General features: G+C 37.0%; 1 protein-coding gene across 1 annotated transcript in view; it reads right to left on the reverse strand.

Moving 5' to 3' along the window:
* cdh8 (cadherin 8) overlaps positions 1-21514 on the reverse strand; it is a 123855-nt gene that overhangs the window by 10963 nt on the left and 91378 nt on the right. The window contains exons 4-9 of the mRNA XM_052146801.1: positions 16442-16609; positions 16111-16298; positions 9985-10232; positions 5537-5673; positions 1357-1478; positions 671-782 (exon numbers count right to left, since the gene is read on the reverse strand). Coding sequence (XP_052002761.1) covers positions 671-782; positions 1357-1478; positions 5537-5673; positions 9985-10232; positions 16111-16298; positions 16442-16609 — 975 coding nt within the window. The remainder of the gene's footprint in view (positions 1-670; positions 783-1356; positions 1479-5536; positions 5674-9984; positions 10233-16110; positions 16299-16441; positions 16610-21514) is intronic.

A 21514-nucleotide genomic window follows, 5' to 3' on the forward strand; every position in this document is an offset into this window, starting at 1 on the left:
ACAGCTCAACGCCAGCGGCAAGTGCCGCATTGCCCTCCAAGGGATTTACATAGTGTGTGTTGGGGATAATCCAAAAATTATTTCCTATACTCTCACTCACTAACTTACTTTAATATTAACTCAACACATAACTGCACCTTGTAAGACGGAATTCTTTTGATGTAATGTCATATCTGTCTGGTTAAAAAATTTCATGTTTCTTCCTTTTGGTGAGCTGCCAAAAAAACAGCCATAAGACCACATGCCAAATGGAACTAGATCAATACAGTTCTCCATAATGTCTTCGAAAGCATCGGGCAATATTAGGTTGTTCAGCGAGCACAGAGTGGAGAGGAAAGTCAGATAGGTTATTGTCAGTGTATTTCGCAAACACATTTATAACCATATGCTGCATAGCCTCAGTTTTGAATAAGTCACCATACATCGCTAAACCTCACTAAAAGTGGCTTGGATTCTGTTCATTTGCTTTCTTTCAAAATGCACTGGGGAGTAAAACAATAGCTGATGTCCAGACAATTGTGCATCTGCTAACTTTTGGGTACACTAATTCCACAAGATTTCCTATTTAAACACACAAAACTGCCTCAGGACTCCACTTGATACAAAGTGTGTGTTCTTGCAGATGTCTCTCTTTCTCTCATTCTGTTTCACAGTAATTTGTTTTTCTTACCTAAATTGGTTTTGATGGTAAAATTGGGATTGTTGAGCATCTCCAAACGGTAGTGGAACGTGTGCCCCTGGGAAGGACTGTCTTTGTCCACAGCACTGATGGTCTGAATCACCTGTGGATATACAGAGATGGACTGTTGGACAGCTCAAGGGCTCAGTCATCCATTACTCCACTTTTGACATCATATGAGGCCAGACATTGAGAGCAGCCAACACAGGATGAAAAATCGGTCCAATTCACTCATAAAAGAAGAGACTCTAAGCTAAGGGGTGCTGTCATTGGCAGCCCACTTTTCTGTGCCAAGTCCATCTATACATCTGCCATCCCTGTTCAGGACAGGACATGATTAACAGCTTGTTTAAAAGTAGGGCCCTGCCATTCTGGTCATTCTTTCCCCTGCATAGATTGACAGTATTCTCACGGTGACTGTGTTAGGAGGAGGATGAGAAAGTATATACTGATAATGTTAGTTGCAGACACAGCATGTCGGCAAAAATTCTGACCAGTTCTGAATGGATCTGATTGTTTTTATTTTCTGTAGAGAGAAAGAGTAGATAAAAAAGGCCACCCAGGCAACTCTTACTTCTCTCTCTGAAATCAATAGGCTATAATTTACCATGGCTGATCGTTACTGAGGAGATGTTAGAGGGAGAAACTGCTGGCAGGGTTGATTGATGCCCTCATACCTGTCCAGGTTTGCCGTTCTCACAGAGGAAGGCTTCATACTCGGTGGCAAATACAGGGGCATTGTCGTTTATGTCCAGCACCTTGATTGCCACTACGGCTCGGGATATCTGGCTGTGGTTTCCTAATACAAAAAGAGACAAGCTATTAAAGCAGTGAAAACAGAAGGATAGTGGCCAAATATAGAAGTGAGCTATTGCAAATCCCAGGTAAATACAATGACCCAGATATTTCTCTTTTCTTTCTGCCTCACACCCAGTTCTCTCTCTCTCTCTCTCTCTCTCTCTCTCTCTCTCTCTCTCTCTCACTCATGAAATCCCCAGTACAGGTGAATGTTTTATACATGGAGGTTAAAACAATTTGTATTAATAAAATGGTGGCAGCTGAAGTCTAGAAGACAACAGATTGACTGCCAATAAATTAGATTGACTTTTCATTGGAATTATTAATTGGCAGATATTTACAGTCCTTTTTGAGGACCCCTGAAAATTATTGTATTTAATTAGGGTTGCAACCACTGACTTGAAAAGCAATATTTATGTTATCCTTTAAACCAGGAGTCGGCAACCTATGGCACGTGTGCCAGCGATAGAGGTGTAGACTATTTTATTTATATGAAATTATGCGCCTGCATTCCAATATACATCTTGATGTAATCCTTCCTCATGATCACGCAGTGTGTTTTCATCAGCTGAATAGGAGGCTAAACAAAAAGTTAAAATGTGACGAGACTGCTGTAAACCCAACAGACCCCTGTAGCGCATACAAGCCATTCGTGCATCACGAGCCAGCAGCGGTTCATTTTCGGTTTAGCGCAGGAGTAAACACGTCCGCTTTGCTTCAGTCAGTCTGTGCAGATGACAGACTAAATTCTGTGCTTCATTTGTTTCTTTTTGCTTTCAGAACAACACCACTATTAATCATTGAGATTTCCAACCCAGCGTACAGTACTTAATACACTCCTTAAACCATGGTCACACTCAAAATTACATTAAACGATTAAAAGTAAAAACATAAACCCACATCGTAGGGTTCAAAAAACACATGTCAAAAGATAAATTATTCAAAATATACATTAAACCTGGAAATAAATACATTTATTTATTTCGGGGAATTGTGCTTTCATATTGCTGAAGTGTTACACTTTTCTATTTATTAAAAGTTTTTATATAAAATTAAAAGAAGAAAAATTATTGAAAGTCATTGAGTGATAACTGTTCATAAATGTTGCTATGGTGGTGCAAATGCAGAGCAGGTTTCTTTCCAAGTGAATTGGGGTGTGAGAGAGGAGCGGAATAGCGGTCACACGGCTGTGATGCAAAATTTCTGACACTGCCAGAACTTTGTCGGAGACTAAAGATCATCCCAAAGGCTATTTAAATGCCCGTCAGTGAACATGTCACACTGAACCAAAGGCTATTATTTGCCTGTCAGTGAACATGTCACACTGAACGTTGTAAGATTGCCGATTTTGAACTGCAAAAATCACGTGCAAATTCCAGGATGTCTAATGCGGAAGTAACCATGAATTCCACACACGAGGCATTAAGGACATATTTATTAATATTATGCCCTAACCCAGACCCCTTATCTAAACTTAACCAATCAGTAGAGTGTGTAAACATGATAGGAAGCTGTTGTGTGTGACAGAAGCAAAATTACAAAGTAATTGTCGCGTATTAGATGGAAACGATATCCAGCTACATCATTGGCTGTCGTGAAAGTCGTAGGAATTCAAACGAGTGCAGTCACACGATATCATATGAATAAGAAATTTTGAAAAGTCATACAAATCCTGGTGAGTTCGCTATGAGAGTGTATTGGAAATCCTTTTGGATTCCTGAAATTTGTCTTAGACGGCAGAATCGTGGCCAAAATCGTATAGTGCGCACTGGGCTTTAGAATTATAAAATCACTTACCAGCCTTTTTCGGGTAAAGTTATATGGAATTTTACAACTTCATTGACATAATTACATAACACCATATATATCCTAAAAACCTAAAACGATGTAAAAATTATGATTTTAACAACTTTACAGCTTAAACAATACATGAGTTTTAACAGAACAAATGCAAGTGCTTTTATAATATTATCAGTTTCACATTTCTGCCTTTAATCCCTCCAAATATTGACCCCATTGTTTTCCATTGTAAGTGCCTCACTGTAACTTAGATTTTTGCTTTTTTAAGATAAGTAAGGAAAAATTATGTTTTTACCCTGATATTTTTGTTCAAGTCATAAACTCTGATTTCTGACCAAATAATCCAGATTTGATAGACAACATGTTCAAAACGATGGGCAAGATTAACGTTTTAAATGTTTAACTTAAGATACAATATTGCTAGGCGAGGAGTCTTTACATAATTACATTTATTTTACTCTATGAGCTCAAAGAAATATTACTTAAATTGTATATGACAACGTCAGTTTATTTATTTATTTTCTTCTCCTCCAGGGAAAGATTTTTGGCTCCAACATCCAAATAATGTAGCTCTACATGCCAATCAAAATGAATCTCCTGGTTTGTGGATGGCTTTTGCAGTATTTATTTCTGGTCCACAGCTTGTGTTTAATAAGTTCTTTATCCAGTCAACAGATGTTCTTTTATCTGTGACGTATAGCAAACAGCTCTGGCTCAAGTACAATTTAGTCATTAGATGTCCATGAATTGACTGCTGAGCTATTTAAGTCAGTAAAATCTATGTGTCTTCTGAGAGGAAACTTTACCACCTCAATATCTGTTAACGGTAAAACTAAAAACTGGAGTTTAAGGTGAAGCTTTCTTCTGGTTCTAGATGTCACAGTTTATTTAAAGCTGTGTCTCAGAGTTTGGGCTTTTCAATCTATCTTATAGAGCCTTTTGACATATACAATACACACTGTAAAAAACATTTTTTGCTCCATTATCTTATTAAGAATTACGGCAATGGCGAAGTAAACATTTTTAATGGTCTTCTAAATAAAAAGTGCCTGTATACAGGGTTTTAATCATCTCTTTGGCCTCGATTTACTAAGATCCCAAATAAAGCGGAATCATTTTCTTGTGGAGTCTATCAAAGTCATGTCGTGGGCCTATTGCGGCTGATTTACCCCCAAAAATATGCAAATATTTTGGACACACCCTCCAAATGGAGGCTTTTGCTTGTGACAATTACACCAAATACACACTCACAGACTAATACTAAATACCATTTTATTTTTAATAACTTAAGCATTTGTTAATATAATTTGTAGGCTTTTATGATATCATCATAAAATCCCTGCTATTTAACCAGTGAAAGAGTAGTTGATTAGAATTCACGTGTATGACACGTCTTTTAAAATGAAAAGACCACTTTGATCGAGCACTGGATAGAACTGCTGCTTAATATTCCACCAGTTAAAAACAACATAATATGGAAGTGTATTTTTAGTAGGGTATTTTTATCTCAGTAAGGAGTTGTATGATCAACAGTAATGTTATCAGTTGTGATTTAATGTTCTATATATATATATATATATATATATATATATATATATAACAGATTTTTTTATTATTATTATAAATAATTAAATATCACATTAAAGGTGCTGTAAGTGATTTTAGCCATTCTAGAATTTCTACAAGCTCAGCCGTTTGATTAGCCATGCCCCATTTTCCCAAAACTCCGCACTCCAAAGATTTGAAGTATTAAGACTGATATGAGCAGAAACAGTTGTCAAAAAGAACAGCAAAACTGTGCCCTCTACTTACAACTGTTATGAGCAATATGGCATAAAAATGGCATTATGTCTCAATAATTTGCTGCAACTACAATACTATGAGAATGTGCAAAATGATTGACAGGTAGAAAGTGTCATTGTCAGCGGACACATTTTTGTTTGCTGTTTACAGATTCTAGAGCTGTAACAGAGACTGGTGAGATCTCTCAGGACACTTTTAGGGAGTAGTAAAATATTTTGCTTACCTTTCCATGAAAAAATCGATTACAGCACCTTTAATGAAAGGCACGCCTCTAAATTGCAAATTCATGTCAGGTGTTTCATTTCATGTTTTAATACACGCAAACCTTTATTTAATCAGGGACTTTGTGTTTTACCTTAATTATCTCTTTGAGGTTGTTATATAGTCATTCTGAACACGATAACAAAATTGAATGTATCAATGAAGAAGAGGAAGAAAGAGAAAGATATTACTTACGGATTTCAGTGGCTGTCACTGTGATATTGTGCCACATATCCGTTTCTCTGTCCAGAGTTTTAGCTAATGTGATCTTCCCATCATCAATATTAATGTTAAACTGCCTCTCTAAATCTGTGTGTCTATCAATGAAATACCTGCAGAAGGAAAACAGAGAGAACAGAGAGCATTCCTTAGTATATCAGTTAAAATCATCGAAAAATCTAAATTACCTTTAAATTGTTCTAGGTGATGGACCTCTTTAGTATATGTGGATAAGTAAACATTTTGTTTAAAGCGATACCATATTAAAGACAGTGGTGTACCATACTAACCCAATAAAATGCACCCTAATATAAATTACCTGTATTGTTTTGAGTCAAAAATATTATTTAACATAACTGTATCAACATGAATGCATGTTTAGGGGCAGTGTTATCGGAGATGAATCATACCACAATAAAAGACTAACATGAGGGAAAATAATTTATATAATTCCATGTGAGTCTTCAAGAGCGATGGCACAGAAAGCACATGGGATAACAGCAGAAAATGTCTAAGTACAGCACAGAAAACCTCATCATAGAGAATTTCAAAGACATAAACAAAGCAGAAAATGCAGCTCTGCTCATGGATATCCACTTCACTTTTTGCTATGTGCCTCAAATGAAACTCTGAATATCTTTAAAAGATTTGCTCGCACTAACCTGGCAAACCTGGACAAATTCTGTGATTATTTAGTCCTCAAAATCACTTATTCTATCAAAGTGGAACCTTGTGAATACAACTTGGCTTCCAGGCAGACTGATAAAATGTCCGGTGTGCATCTACTCACAGAAGTTCCATTGAACCAGCCAATCCGATTTGCGCTTAGTTGATCAAGAAAGCGTTTCTAGCTTTGTGTGCTATAAGCATCAGACTGTTAAAGAACAGACTGCGGGTGATGTGTGTGGGCGTGCCGTCTGAGGCGGAGTAGGTTACACAAACAGAAATAATTTTAAGTGTTACATCAAGTAGAAATAGATCCTCAGGGTAACAATTGCAGGTTAACACTTAAAAAAAAAAAAAAAAAAAAAAACATTTATACAGTGAAAAAACATAGCATATTTATATTAATCTCAGTTCATATGCACCTATATTTTACTCATCTTTGAATTATCAATGTAAAGTAATTTTGGGCATCTTCCATAAGTTACATCTATTAAAATTCATCAGTGGATAAAGAAGAGGATGTAAAGCAAAACAAAAACAAAAAAGATGCAAACAATGCATTTACAATGAAGTAAATAACTCGTTGGCCTGGAGTGGGAACATGAGGGAAATGTTAGATATCCTGAGACTGAGGGTCCAGGAGGAGTGCTCTGCTGCGTAGGCAGCCAGACAGCATTCCCCACCTGGGAGCAGTCTCCAGGAGGCTGAGTAGATTTCAGTCAAGCTCTGACAGCTCCATGTACCACCAAGGGACAGACCTTCAAATGTTCTGCTATGTGTCAATCAAACTGACAAAGTTACAGTGGGGAATGGAGTGATAAAAAATGGAGAAATAAACAATCAAATCTGTAATTAATTATTCAATGGATTAAAATGTATGATGTAGATATTAATTTTTTTTTTAAGGTGTAATGAAATATCCAGGACCAATTTGCTTTCTTTTTAGGGTAATCTCATTTAATATATAGTGCTCACTATGCTATATATTTACAATATTCTCCCTGTATTTCAGTTTTATTTAAATGTGAGTCTGCTTTTCACATCCAAAATCATGTCTAAAATGGATTTAAAGACAGATCAAGATATCTTGAGGATTAATTAGTGTCAGCTCCAATCTGCATAGTAGGTTCTCTCAGTGGCCCATTTCAGACATTTATAATTAAAGTAAAAGCTTTAGTGACCTTACAAACATGATGAGCAACATAAAGAAAATTGCCTAATACCCAAACCACCCTTATACCCAAACCACATACTACACATTAATGTAATTAATTGCAATAGCACAAACAATAACATTATGTAATTTACAAGCCACTCCAGAAAATAGTTCCATATTATAGTAAGTACATGTTGATGATTAGTATGACTTATACTTGCATAATTACATTGTTAAATGAGCACTCTTATGTTAAGTGTGTTAAATGACATTTATCAGCAATATAAAAAAGGAAGATAAAAAAAGAGTTGAATCATGAATTAAACATAATTAATAAAAAAATGGGAAACTATCACTAAGTGATATTAATATTCATATGATTTATCTACTAAATAAGAACAGAATGAAACTTGCTCTCAAAGCCTTTTTATGTGTAGTTACTATGCTGAGTTAAAGAGAAATTAAATGGATTTTCACAAAAGCACAATTTATTTTGTTGTAGTAGATGGTTTCCAGTCGGCTGCATCTGTAAATGTGCAACAGTACCCAAATTAAATGACACTACTCTATAAAGGAATAGTGTACATCAAAATATCACAATCTCCACTAAGAGCAGTCACTATGTATTAGCATATGCTGCATATCAGGTATCACAACAAGATTTGGAGCCAGAGGCACTTCTGTCAGCAAGGTTAAAAGATCCCCACTGATTACACTCACACTTCTTTTGACAGACAATACTCCTAACAGGGTTAATTTGAACATGGACACATCTTGGCAGCATTTCATGCAAGTCAAGTTCACAATAACAAGAGAAATCCTGCAATGTTTTAGGGAGACATTTACCTGGAATGTCATATGGTTCAAAGCACTAATATAGCTTTATGGTTGTTCCTAGAAACAAAAGGGGAGAAATGAATAAGAAGTGTGAGAAGAAGAGATGTGGAGTGAAGGGAGTGGTCGTCTGAGAGGTCAGACTGACAATGTGGAACAATATTTCCATGAGTGACTGTTTCCATGTCGTGCTGTGATTAAAACTGACATTTTGAGTCCTTTAAAAGCTTCAATTACTCAATATTTTTACATTCTTGTACCATTTCACCTTGAAAGCTTCTGCCATTGATGTGACAGCCACACCGATGTGCACAATTAGCTGTGTTCAAGCAAAAATCTTGTCATTTGTGGTGAGGTATGGTAACCTTATTTCTCTTTTTCAGTGAAGAAATTCAACATGGGTGACTCAGAAGATAAAGTAAGTCATTTTTTAATAATTTTTCCAATTTAAAAAAAACTATTTTGCTCCTTATGGGAAAACATGCAACTTTACCACTTTATGTTTTAAAATTAATTTATGGGAAGGCATGCAACTTTACCCCATTATGGCTTAAAATTCATTTTTGTATGCTACTGCAAAAATTATTTTATTACATTAGAAAAGGTAATTCATCTCTTAATGCTTAAGTGGACCTTGTCATGTTTTGCCTAACATAATCTACTGGAAAGCCTCAGGATAGAAGTAATTAATCTTCCAAATAACACAGTGCTTCAATACCAAGAGCGTTGATGTCAGAATATCAGGTGCACAAATGTGATTGACAGCAAGAGGAAAAATGCATTCCAGTCAAGGAAAGCTTAGACAGACAGACAGACAGACAGACAGACAACACACACACACACACACACACACACACACACACACACACACACACACACACACACACACACAGAGAGAAATTTAACCCTAAATCTAACCCTCACAAAAAACTTCCTGCATTTTTACATTATAAAAAAACTAAATAAAACATTGTAAATATGTTTTTTTATGTGATCTGAAAATTAAATAAACCATATGTAAAGTACCCCAAAATAACCCCAATATAACCCATACTCTGTAGCAACAGCAAAATAAATAACTATTTAAAGAGACACAAACAAGTATGCCTGCTGCCCTGAGTTTATGCTATTTGCTATATAGGACAACAACACTTGAGGACATCGACACTAGATACACTTTGAATAAATAAATAAACCATGCAGTACACATAAGAACGCTCACTTGGTATAAACTCCATTGCACTCTTGAAACCCAATCTCTGATTTCTCTTCTGCTCCCAGTTCCCCCTTGTAATTACACAACCTGTTGAGTGTTGTTCCCGAAACTTCAGAAGTCACTAGAGAATTAATGGAATGCTAGGTTGGACTGAAAGAAATTGTCTTTATAACCTATACTCAAGGTGCCCTTGTAATTTTTCATGAAGAAAGTCACAGAAGTGAAATAGATCAGCAAGGGGGTGGGGTGGGGGGTGTAATTGTGTCTCTCTCTCTCTCTCTATCTCGCAGTACAACCAATTTTGTGGAGGTGAGAGCTCTATTTAGTTTGAATTCAAATGCATCTCTACAGGCAATTTCATCAGCAGCATATAATGGCAGGTAGCATTAATTTGTAAAGGAGTACTTGGATATTAGATCCATGCAGATGTTTAAGCTTGATCAATTCTTCATCTAATGAATACGTTTTGGCCTATTTTCGGCAAGGATGACAACAGAGCACAGACCTTGATCACCTGTAAAGGTCAAATGTACTGGAAATGGTTGCCCTTACCTGACTTGGCTGTGTGTGGCATCCTGGTCTCTTGCCGTAACCACTCCAATAACTGTGTTGATTGCAGCATTTTCATGTACATCGAAGAGATAAGTGGTCTTTGTAAAAACTGGTGGTTCGTCTGCATCCTCAACAACAATTTTGATCGTTGCTTGGTCCATGTAAGGCCCACCCGTAACAGAATCGGCACGTATGTTGGTAGCCACCACTGTTAGGTTGTAGAATTTTTTACTCTCGAAGTCCAGAGGCTGGAAGACACAGAGAAAGATATATTTGCATTATTATTGGGCACCAAAACAAAGACAAGCAATTTTTATTATTATTATTATTTTAGCAGACTCTGTTTGCTGGGCTTACAGGTCTGGCTATAATTGCACCTTGCATACCTTCCTCCCAAATTACAATGTACAACAGCCAAGATTTAAACTGCTGCAAGCCCCACAACAGAGAAAACAAAAATAATCTTTAGTAGCAATAACCACACATTCACCTGGAGCGTGGGGTGTGTTATTAATTTGTGGAGATGACAGCATGTGTTTGGGATTTAAATTAGGCTACAAATAAGGTTAATCTAATGGAAACTCAAGGACTGCATTGCAAATTGTTAAGAAATCATGAAAAATATCATTTGTATGTTTGTGTTGTCTGAAAAGAAAATTAATCCTTGCCCACAATACCATGACTTAACATTGTTAATGCAGTCTCTGAGGCAATTATTTAATAGTGAGATATTATTGAAGCAGCAGATACAATATAATTTGGGAATAATTTGTACTCCAGGATGAATATATGTGATTTCTGTGTATAGGGACAGGCCCTGTTGTTAGGTGAAAAGAACTCATCCCACCTGTATAATGTGCATTTGATACAGTAAAGAAATGCAGTTTTGATTATTTATTTTTTATATTCAATTCCTCCCACAGTATTGCCATGAATAATATAACGTCATGGTTTTTACTCTCTCCATGGCAATACCAGACTGATACCACTGCATTTCTAAACACTTCTTTCTGTCAGTCATCAAATGCTTTTGCTCTATAACCAGCTTTGTATAGATAAAAATATACTAGACTTGACTTGACCACTGAAGGGAAACTGAAAAGAAACTGACTCTAGGAATTAACAGAAGTGGTACAATGAAGAACTTACAGGATGTAAATTCTGATGTTTTCAAGCCCCTGTCCCATAGGGAAGGTCAGATGGACACTGGAGCTGGGCCGAGAGCAGCCCCAGCTGGGAGAAGAGAGCAGCTGGTGTTCCTGTATTAGCCAGCTTTGAAGTCATAGCGGTTGAAAGCAGGGCACACGTATGAGAACAGCCATTGTGCCTCTGTCTGCTGCAGTCCAGGAAGCTTTTGAGATACATTTTTTACCCCCTAGCTGCTACCACCACGTTGATTCCCATTGGGTTCCCATTTATATCATAGGCAGCATCCTCTTTACTCCCGTAAACATGTAGCTCAATAAGCAGCTTTATCCACAGCAATGTGGATGCTTGTGTAAATAACAAACATGTTATCCGAGGAAGACTTCACTATTTTAATTACCCATTGATTCGCTTTAGTCCTAGATATTCCAGAGTTGTTTGTTTTCTTAACTTTCTATCGCAACCTGCAGCAGAATTCTACTGGAATAGTGGGATTTCCCTCTTATGTAAAAATCTGGGATTCCTCTAATGTACAAGTGCATTTAAATTAATGTGAGGGACTGTCAATATTTTACATTGGTTTGTATAAATGGGTATAGTTACAGTGTATGTGCTTTTTCCACAGTACTCCCAGAAATGTTCCTTCCACTTTGTTGACTTGTTGTTGGGCTCCATCCTGTTCACACACATGCTATAATGCTGCTTATGCATTTACATGTCCACATAAACTGTGTTTTAAACCGCATAAATGTATACATGCCATTTTAGAACATCACGTACTGCAAAAACCCTGGAATAAACAATTTTCTTAAGGAAATGTAAACATGGTCAGCATTCCTTGTAAAAATATTTACACCCTTGACCACTTCTCTCATTTTACTGCATTACACACTACATTAAAAAAATAAATAAAAATATTTCAAAACTCTTAAACTAAAAAAAATATTTTTTGTTTTTTTATGCTGGAAGTTATCCTTAAAAAATGTAAGAAACAATAATAATACAGGCCCACATTTTATAGCACTAACATTTACATCAATGGCAGCTTTCAGTCTGCACTAACAAAACCAAGATCATGAGTTTGATTGCCAGGGAACACAGAAAATGGTTAAATGGTGACTCCAGCCAGGTCTCCAAAGCAACCAAATTGGCCCGGTTGCTAGGGAGAGTAGAGTCACATGGGGTAACATCTTGTGGTCCCTATAATGTGGCTCTTGCTCTCAGTGGGGTGCGTGGTGTGTTCCTCCACATGCGCTATGTCTCTACGGTAATGCGCTCAACGAGCCATGTGACAAGATCCACACACTGATGGTCTCAGACACGGAGGCAACTGAGGTTCGTCCTCTACCACCTGGATTGAGGTGAGTCACTATGCCACCACGAGGACTTTGAGCACATTGGGAATTGGGCATTCCAGATTGGGGAGAAAATGATAAAGAAAAAAAAAAGAAAATGGTAAAATGTATACCTTAAGGTGTCTGCCAAATGTATAAATGTAAAAGCAACTTAAATGTCTGAACGACTGAAACAGCTTGTCCTGCAGTATATTCAATTCCTTCTAATTCTTTATTTTACAGAGATTCTCAGGCTTGCTGATGAAATACAGTGTCACAGCATGATGTTACCACCACGGCATTGCTTACAATGTTAAATAAATAGCTCTACCTCATCTACCCTAACTGCAATTTTTTTTCAAATATTATGATATTAGACAAATTCTAGACATTCTTTAAATAAGCACCCTTCCATATACAGTAGGACTCTAATGGGAGTCATTTTTTACTGTCGTCAGATTTATAACTTGAATAGTTACCCTTTAAAAGCATGCTTTTTAATCTAGAAATTGTAGTAGCTATTTTAATGATTCACAAGTAGAGGCCAATTGTAAGGCATCTGTGTCCTCATTAAGGCAATTGTATTTGTGTAATTGGAGCCCCAGTTCTGTTCATTATAAAGGATATTTTTTCAGCAGCATGTTTTTTTTAAAGAATATCTCAAATCATTAAACAAATTACAATAGCTTATATTGGAGGAGCTGCGGTGAAGCAATTGTATGCATGCTCCCTGCAAACTGGAACTGTAGTGATCGATTCCTATCTGCGTTATGGCCCCTTCTACACAATTGCCCTCTCTCTGCCCAAATGTCCTGTCTTTCAATGTACTGCTGTATATCTAATACAATGTTATATCTAGTACTGCATCTAATAAAACAAAAGAGTTAATAAATGAAATAAAATATATATATATATTTCAGTGCTCAGAAATAAAACTGTCACAGAGGACTACATTTCAGTGCAGAATCAATAATTCTGTAAAATAGAACATTTTATTTGTGTATGAATAATTTTGCATGGCACTGTAGCTTTCAGTAGAAATTTACTGTCAGAAGCTTTCCTACAGTATGATGAAAAATTCTGAATAAGCTGCAGCCTGGCAGATGCCAGGCATCTTGCTTACTCTGGAAAAGGTCTATGCTATTTCATTTTGGGGGCAATTCTTAGAATTTAGTAAATGGAGAAAGAAAGAAAGAAAGAAAGAAAGAAAGAAAGAAAGAAAGAAAGAAAGAAAGAAAGAAAGAAAGAAAAAGTATAAGCAAATAAACAAACAGAAGAATATGTTAGTTTCCTTTCAAACTCCTCTCTTTCACCAGTATGCTAGAAATGTTACCAATTTAGTGTAGTTCAATGGTTATGGAGGCCATCATTAAAGTGGAGCTTTGCATATCGGTAAGACTGAAACAAGTGCATCTCATTTCAGACACTGCAAATCTGTTCTAAAACATATAAAAATAAAAACACCATGCTAACACCTTTTTTATCACCATGCATGTCATTTGACTCTCAAAAATGCAACAGTCTTTTATGCATCCCTCTGGGTCTCTGTTACTGCACTCATTGTGCAGAATGGTCTATGAATATGACTATGGCTATCACTAGACATCTATCATTTGGAGAAGATGTGATTTACACTTTCATGTGTCTATTGAATGCACACTGAACTAGATAGCTGTGTTTGACATTCACACACCAGTTTCAGCCTGAAGCTGATGCGTGTATGTGCCTTGGACATCTATTTCAGAGCCCCTAGCTTACCCTCAAAACCCCCCAGCAAGATTTGAGAATGTGTGTAAACAGGGCACTTTTGGAGCTAACAAAAAAATCTGCAGGGGGGGGGGGAAGTACAGCATCCCTATCCACCACTCCTTTGGGGGGCAAAGCAACAAAGCAGTATCTTTTCTGTCTGATCTAACTCAGATCAATATGTTTAACCTTTAAACATATTGATCTGATACCTCAGTATTTATCAGCAGTTATAAAAAATTATAATTGTTGTTGAAGTCTCCATCAGTCGACATGCTGCAGATGATATTTGCCGGATGCTGGTCTGGCCCCAGCACATGGGGAAAATGTGTGTCTACGCACATTGGCAGGTGTAAAAAGTTTTGACAAAATAAGGGTTGAGTGCTTTACAAGCTTATTCTGCTCTCCTGAACCCCAACACTGTCTGGAGGTATAGAGGTTAGAGGGGAATGGGCTGCTGATTGCCTGTTTTTATCATACATAGCCATCCATCATGCTATTAGCGATGCAGACAACAGATTACAGGCCAAGTGCTATGGGATGAAAAGACGGAGAATAACAGGCATGCCATTAGACATTCAGCTGAGTGAAACCAGGGACAAACCCTATCACATTTTCTTTTCTCACCCTGCCTCTGCATCTTTTTCTCTCTTTCTTGTTTTGATATTTTCATCTCTGTCTGCTATTTGAGATCCATGTTAATTGATAATGTACATGTGGAGATTGGAAACTGATTAGGGAGAACTGGAATTGCTGAATATCTTTGGATGATGTATGGCACAGTTGTATACAAAAGAAGATGTGAACCATATCTTTTGCATAATTTTTTTTATCCCCTTTTCTCCACTTCTTAGTAGGTCCTCATGGTGGCATGGTTACTCACCTCAATCCAGGTGGAGGAGGACAAGTCTCAGTTGCCTCTGCTTCTGAGACCACCAATCTGCACATCTTATCACGTGGCTCGTTGTGCATGACACCACAAGACTCACAGCATGTGGGGACTCATGCTACTCTCTGTGATCCACGCACAACTTACCACACCCACCACTGAAAGCGAGAACCATTAATCGTGACCACGAGGAAGTTACTCCATGTGGCTCTTCCCTCCCTAGCAACCGGGCCAAATTGGTTGCTAAGGAGACTTGGCTTTAGTCGAACTTGCGACTCCAGGGGTGGTAATCAGCTGAACTACCCAGGCCCCCAATCTATTTGCATAATTAATAATGGACATCATGCCCAAAAATTACCTCTAAATTAATTCCCATACATACTCATCACATTTTGTGCACATCATATGCAATAATCTGTAAGAATGTTAAATATATTGTAAAGTTGTTTATTATTGAAAAGAATGAGGACAAACCATATTTTGGTCACATTGTTTGTGCAGCATTGTTGCTGCACATTTGCACTGTAGATGTCCTTGGAAGATAAAAGTGCTTCATTGTCCTCTCATTGACTGTGAAGGGGTCTTCATTTGCATACAATGGCCATTCCATATGCAAATATACACTGCTACACAAGGGCTGAGAACTGAGCACAGCCAAATCAAGGGGTATACAGTTACAGTAATTCTCAAATCTCAGAACACCTGCGCTGCAGTTTTACTTCCAATTTTCGGTGCATAGGGGGTTTAAGTATAGATTTGCAGCCATGTAAAACTAAAAGATAGTCTCTCTGAGAAATGCTGGTTAAAAAGCACTATTGCAGAGAGAGAGAGAGAGAGAGAGAGAGAGTTCAACAGATACACGTCTTTGCAACATTGGCAGTCATTTGTCATCTGTAATAAGCCACTTTTCATATTTGCCATTATACACAGCACAGTGACAATCTTATAACTGACAGTTTACAACTGCTAGAGAGTCCCTGTGGCACATTAAGCCTGCTTTTTCGGTCTTACCTTCTTGAGTCTGAGGATTCCCTCCTGAGTCTGAGCATCAGTGACAATCTCAAAGACATCCCTCTCGTCTCCACCTATGATGCTGTAAGTTGACTTAGCATTCTCACCGATGTCTCTGTCATTCGCTTTTACTCTTCCTCCAGGCTTCCCAATGCCAAGATCCTCAGGAATGTTGAACTCATAAGAGCCTTTAGAAATAAACAAGGACAAGGAAGTATAAGAGCTGCTCAATCAGGTGACAACTGGCATTAAAGAGAAGAAAAAAAAGAGGTTACACTAAAGGTGCTTAACATTACATTTTATATCGATTGTGAAAGGGTGTGCCTCTTACCTTTTGTGAACTTTGGTGTATTATCGTTGATATCAGTAAGAGTGACTGTTACAGTGGTGGTCCCTGACAATCCACCCATGTGGCCTCCCATATCCTTCGCTTGAATAACAACAAGATACTCTTCCCTCATCTCACGATCCATCCCTGCCAGGGCCACCCTAATGATTGCTAAAATATTGACAGTACATTTTTCAACACATAATTGACTATAATACATTTATATTATAAAGAACAAATCAACAAAAGCAAGCATTGTGAAAATGTCAAAATTATCAATTATTATTAATTATTTAATGTGCATATACACTCACCTAAAGGATTATTAGGAACACTTGTTCAATTTCTCATTAATGCAATTATCTAATCAACCAATCACATGGCAGTTGCTTCAATGCATTTAGGGGTGTGGTCCTGGTCAAGACAATCTCCTGAACTCCAAACTGAATGTCAGAATGGGAAAGAAAGGTGATTTAAGCAATTTTGAGCATGGCATGGTTGTTGGTGCCAGACGGGCCGGTCTGAGTATTTCACAATCTGCTCAGTTACTGGGATTTTCACGCACAACCATTTCTAGGGTTTACAAAGAATGGTGTGAAAAGGGAAAAACATCCAGTATGCGGCAGTCCTGTGGGCGAAAATGCCTTGTTGATGCTAGAGGTCAGAGGAGAATTGGCCGACTGATTCAAGCTGATAGAAGAGCAACTTTGCCTGAAATAACCACTCGTTACAACCGAGGTATGCAGCAAAGCATTTGTGAAGCCACAACACACACAATCTTGAGGCGGATGGGCTACAACAGCAGAAGACCCCACCGGGTACCACTCATCTCCACTACAAATAGTAAAAAAGAGGCTACAATTTGCAAGAGCTCACCAAAATTGGACAGTTGAAGACTGGAAAAATGTTGCCTGGTCTGATGAGTCTCGATTTCTGTTGAGACATTCAGATAGTAGAGTCAGAATTTGGCGTAAACAGAATGAGAACATGGATCCATCATGCCTTGTTACCACTGTGCAGGCTGGTGGTGGTGGTGTAATGGTGTGGGGGATGTTTTCTTGGCACACTTTAGGCCCCTTAGTGCCAATTGGGCATCGCTTAAATGCCACGGCCTACCTGAGCATTGTTTCTGACCATGTCCATCCCTTTATGGCCACCATGTACCCATCCTCTGATGGCTACTTCCAGCAGGATAATGCACCATGTCACAAAGCTCGAATCATTTCAAATTGGTTTCTTGAACATGACAATGAGTTCACTGTACTGAAATGGCCCCCACAGTCACCAGATCTCAACCCAATAAAGCATCTTTGGGATGTGGTGGAACGGGAGCTTCGTGCCCTGGATGTGCATCCCACAAATCTCCATCAACTGCAAGATGCTATCCTATCAATATGGGCCAACATTTCTAAAGAATGCTTTCAGCACCTTGTTGAATCAATGCCACATAGAATTAAGGCAGTTCTGAAGGCGAAAGGGGGTCAAACACAGTATTAGTATGGTGTTCCTAATAATCCTTTAGGTGAGTGTATATATATATATATATATATATATATATATATATATATATATATATATATATATATATATATATATATATATATATCTCAATTTATCATGTTTAAAAAAAATCCTATTTTCTTTCCATTTTTTATTTTTATGAAAGAAATCTTAAATGATCTCTAATGTCTTCCCCTGTCCTTGACACCCCGACCAGCTTAGTGGATGTCATGCATTGCCTGTGCTACTTTCATTTGGCATTGCAAATGAGATTGTTTGTTTGATGAGGACTTGTCCCAGCATCTGGAATAAATTGTATTCCTGGTGAATGTGAATTATGCTGTATGTCTTTTATAATCTTTAATAGTGTATGCACCACCATTGAATCCACCATCAAAATAAGAAAAGATTAAAGAAAAGAAAAAGAAAATAAACCCTGCGTAACTGGTTCATACAAGAGGAAACCTACAGTATCATCAAATAAATGCAAACTGCCTGTATTAAATAAATATGTCTACATATATGTTTGTTTTTCATTTTAGTTTATTTTTTACATAATGATTTTAACAGTCAACCAAAAGCATATGGGTGTATTTTCCATTTATTGTAGATGTTTTGACATTAATTTAAATGTTTTCATTGGTTGTAGAATGGATGAGATTCCCAACCATATAATGTTGTCCTTTCATCTTTACGTCAGAAGTTTTACCCCAATTCACATAGTGATTACAATTTCCATCATTCGGGAGATTACTGCCAAAGCAATTTGTGAGTTTTATGATGTTACGGTGTGTGATGAGCTTACATTTTGGGAAATATCCACCATTCTGATGAAGTCACTTGGATTAGTCTCAAAACACCTTCAATAAACAGAAAAAAATGTCCACATGCTACAGAACAAGATCTTAAAGGCATTCTATAATGATTAGGATGACAGATAATCTTCTCCTATTGTGGTAGGTGTCATTTTTGGCCCATGAAATTTTAATAATACATTATAATTTAAGATTTGTTTTTATACTGGAACAAACATTGATATATTTAAGAGAAATACAATTTAAACAAATTCTTCCTTCCATTGTCTTAACTAGTCAATTTTGAACCATTGTGACCTTTCACCTTCAAACTTTCTGGATGTTATAAGTTGTTTTATTTTCTCAAATTTAGCCCCTAGCACCTTCCTGTTATCTAGCTTCCCCACCTGCTGCACTGGGTACTGCATCTTTTCCAAAAATTGCATATGCTCTTCTCAAATGGCGTTTGTGCACAGGTCCACACACAAACACTCACTCAGAGAGTATGCTACTGAATACGTTTACTACTGACATGACGCATGGCACCTGTCACGTTACTTAGCACTATTAAGGATGCACCAATCACAGACATTTTTGATTACTGATTTTCTGGAGAATATCTGAATTCTCCCTATAATTTGTCTTGATCTTGAGATATCATTTTGGGCATGTAACTTGTTAATTAAGCCCAAGCTTTGTTTAGATTTCCATTTGTTTTATGATGTATAATACAATTTATAGAATGTCACTTTATGTCCCTTGGATACCATTGTTTTCTCAGTGTAGATCTACTAATAAACAACTGAATTTGATTTTAACACATTGATTTTAGGCTTATCACATCACATATCGTTGTCATGTAAACCAACAAGTTTTTCCACATGTTGTATTTTTTCTCCATATCGTGCAGCTCTTGTGGTCGGTTATAAACCTGTTTATTCTTAAAAAAAAAAAACATACAAACAAACAAACACATATCAGGGCCCGTATTGCAAAAAATCGTAAGGCTAAAAGTAGCTCCTAATGAGGAAAAGCAACTTTTAAAAATTAGGGCCGTGGCGCTCTTCATTTTAGGACTCGTAAAATTTTCATCTAAGAGTAATTCATGAAGCATTTTAACACTAAAAGTAGCTTAGAAGTCGTCCTGAGGAATTCTAACTCCCTAAGAGTAACTCGAAAATTATCGAAAGCATATCAGCTTCCCTAGTCCATCCACATTAAAAACAATATATTTGAATGTTATGATGACACTGACGGTTTAAAAGAAATCACCTGAATCACAATTGAGTCTATGTATTTTAACAATCTAATATTGTAATATTATAAATATTATAATGTTGATATTGACCTTTAAAACGGTATCACCTGAATCGCAAGGGTGTTTTTATTATTGTAAACATAGATATAGAGATGCAGTTACCTCTCCCACAAACCGAAACAACCCAATTACACCAGAGATAAAGGTTTTGACAATTCTGCGCTCCCTAGCCACAGGCAAAATGAAACCATGTTGCACGGATGAATGTGAATTTCTGTCATCCGTCAGCAGAAAAATCAATCAAACTATTTATGCCCTCTCCAGACCGCACATCATCTGACAACTCATAGCCTATTTTTTCCTATGGATGTGCGCTCGCTGCAGAGAAAAAAGGGGGCTTTCACAGGGAATCACAGCAATCGCGGGGCTACTTTGAGTTTTGATGCTGTTTACGGGATGCACACTCGTTTCATTACATCAAAACAGGACGAATGTATCTCATTGCTAGCTGATAAATAGCAGTTCCCTTTCTACCAATTACTGAGGGCGATTTAAAAGAGCACGCAAATAAAACGTGACGTCATCCATAGCAACGAGGTCAACTCCGCCTTACTGCTATCTTAAGATTTCCTTACTAAAACTTACTCTAAGCAGTTTTGTGAATAGGTGTTAAGCAAAAACTCCTAGCTAGGAACTCATTTGAGAACTCCTAGTGGTAAGATAAAAATCTTTGTGAATAGGGGGCCAGGATAATATTTAATGTGGTGGGCCAGAAAAATTAACTTATAATGTTATGAAATAAGGATATTTTGCCTATAATACCAGACTGATGTTCTCACATTTTCTTAAACCAACATTTTAAATATCTTTTAATATGTCCCAACGAACTTTAAAAGCAATTCTACGCCCTTGCATTATATAGATAATAAGTATTAAAACTTAAGAAACAAAGGCATTCTAAAGAAAGAAAGAATCAGTGTGTTTTATGGCCAGTTCTGGTTCGATTGCGTATGACAAGCATTGTCTTCAAGACTTGTCATACTGCACTTACACATTCGTGTTTCTTGTTCTGTCAAGGAGATCATAGTCTTTGAATTAGACCAAAAGACCGCAATCATTTTTGTGAACTAAGGAGGTGAATTTTTAGAGGTCATTGCTCTCACTGGCTATTAGAATCTGGAAAATACTGCACTTAGTCCTTGATAAAGCTGTGTGTGCTTTGTAAAACGTTGATTCTAATGCTTTAACACATACTGTTAACACACTGTCAACACTTTGTCTTCCTTCAACCCTTATTCAATTCTCATCTTGATTTATGACTAACTATTCAAATGAATTCCTGATGATCAGAGAAGGGAGGCGAAACAAGCATTCATTTCCATACGTATCTGAAGACTTTCCTGTTATTTTTATTTTATTTTTGCCAGCCATTAACCAAGTAATGAATTGGAACATACAGTTTACTTATTTATTAAACATGTCTCATTTCCTGTAAGGTGCTGGAAATGTCAAATGATTTCAAAT

This window comes from Xyrauchen texanus, chromosome 2, assembly GCF_025860055.1.
Source record: "Xyrauchen texanus isolate HMW12.3.18 chromosome 2, RBS_HiC_50CHRs, whole genome shotgun sequence".
NCBI classification, from domain to species: domain Eukaryota; kingdom Metazoa; phylum Chordata; class Actinopteri; order Cypriniformes; family Catostomidae; genus Xyrauchen; species Xyrauchen texanus.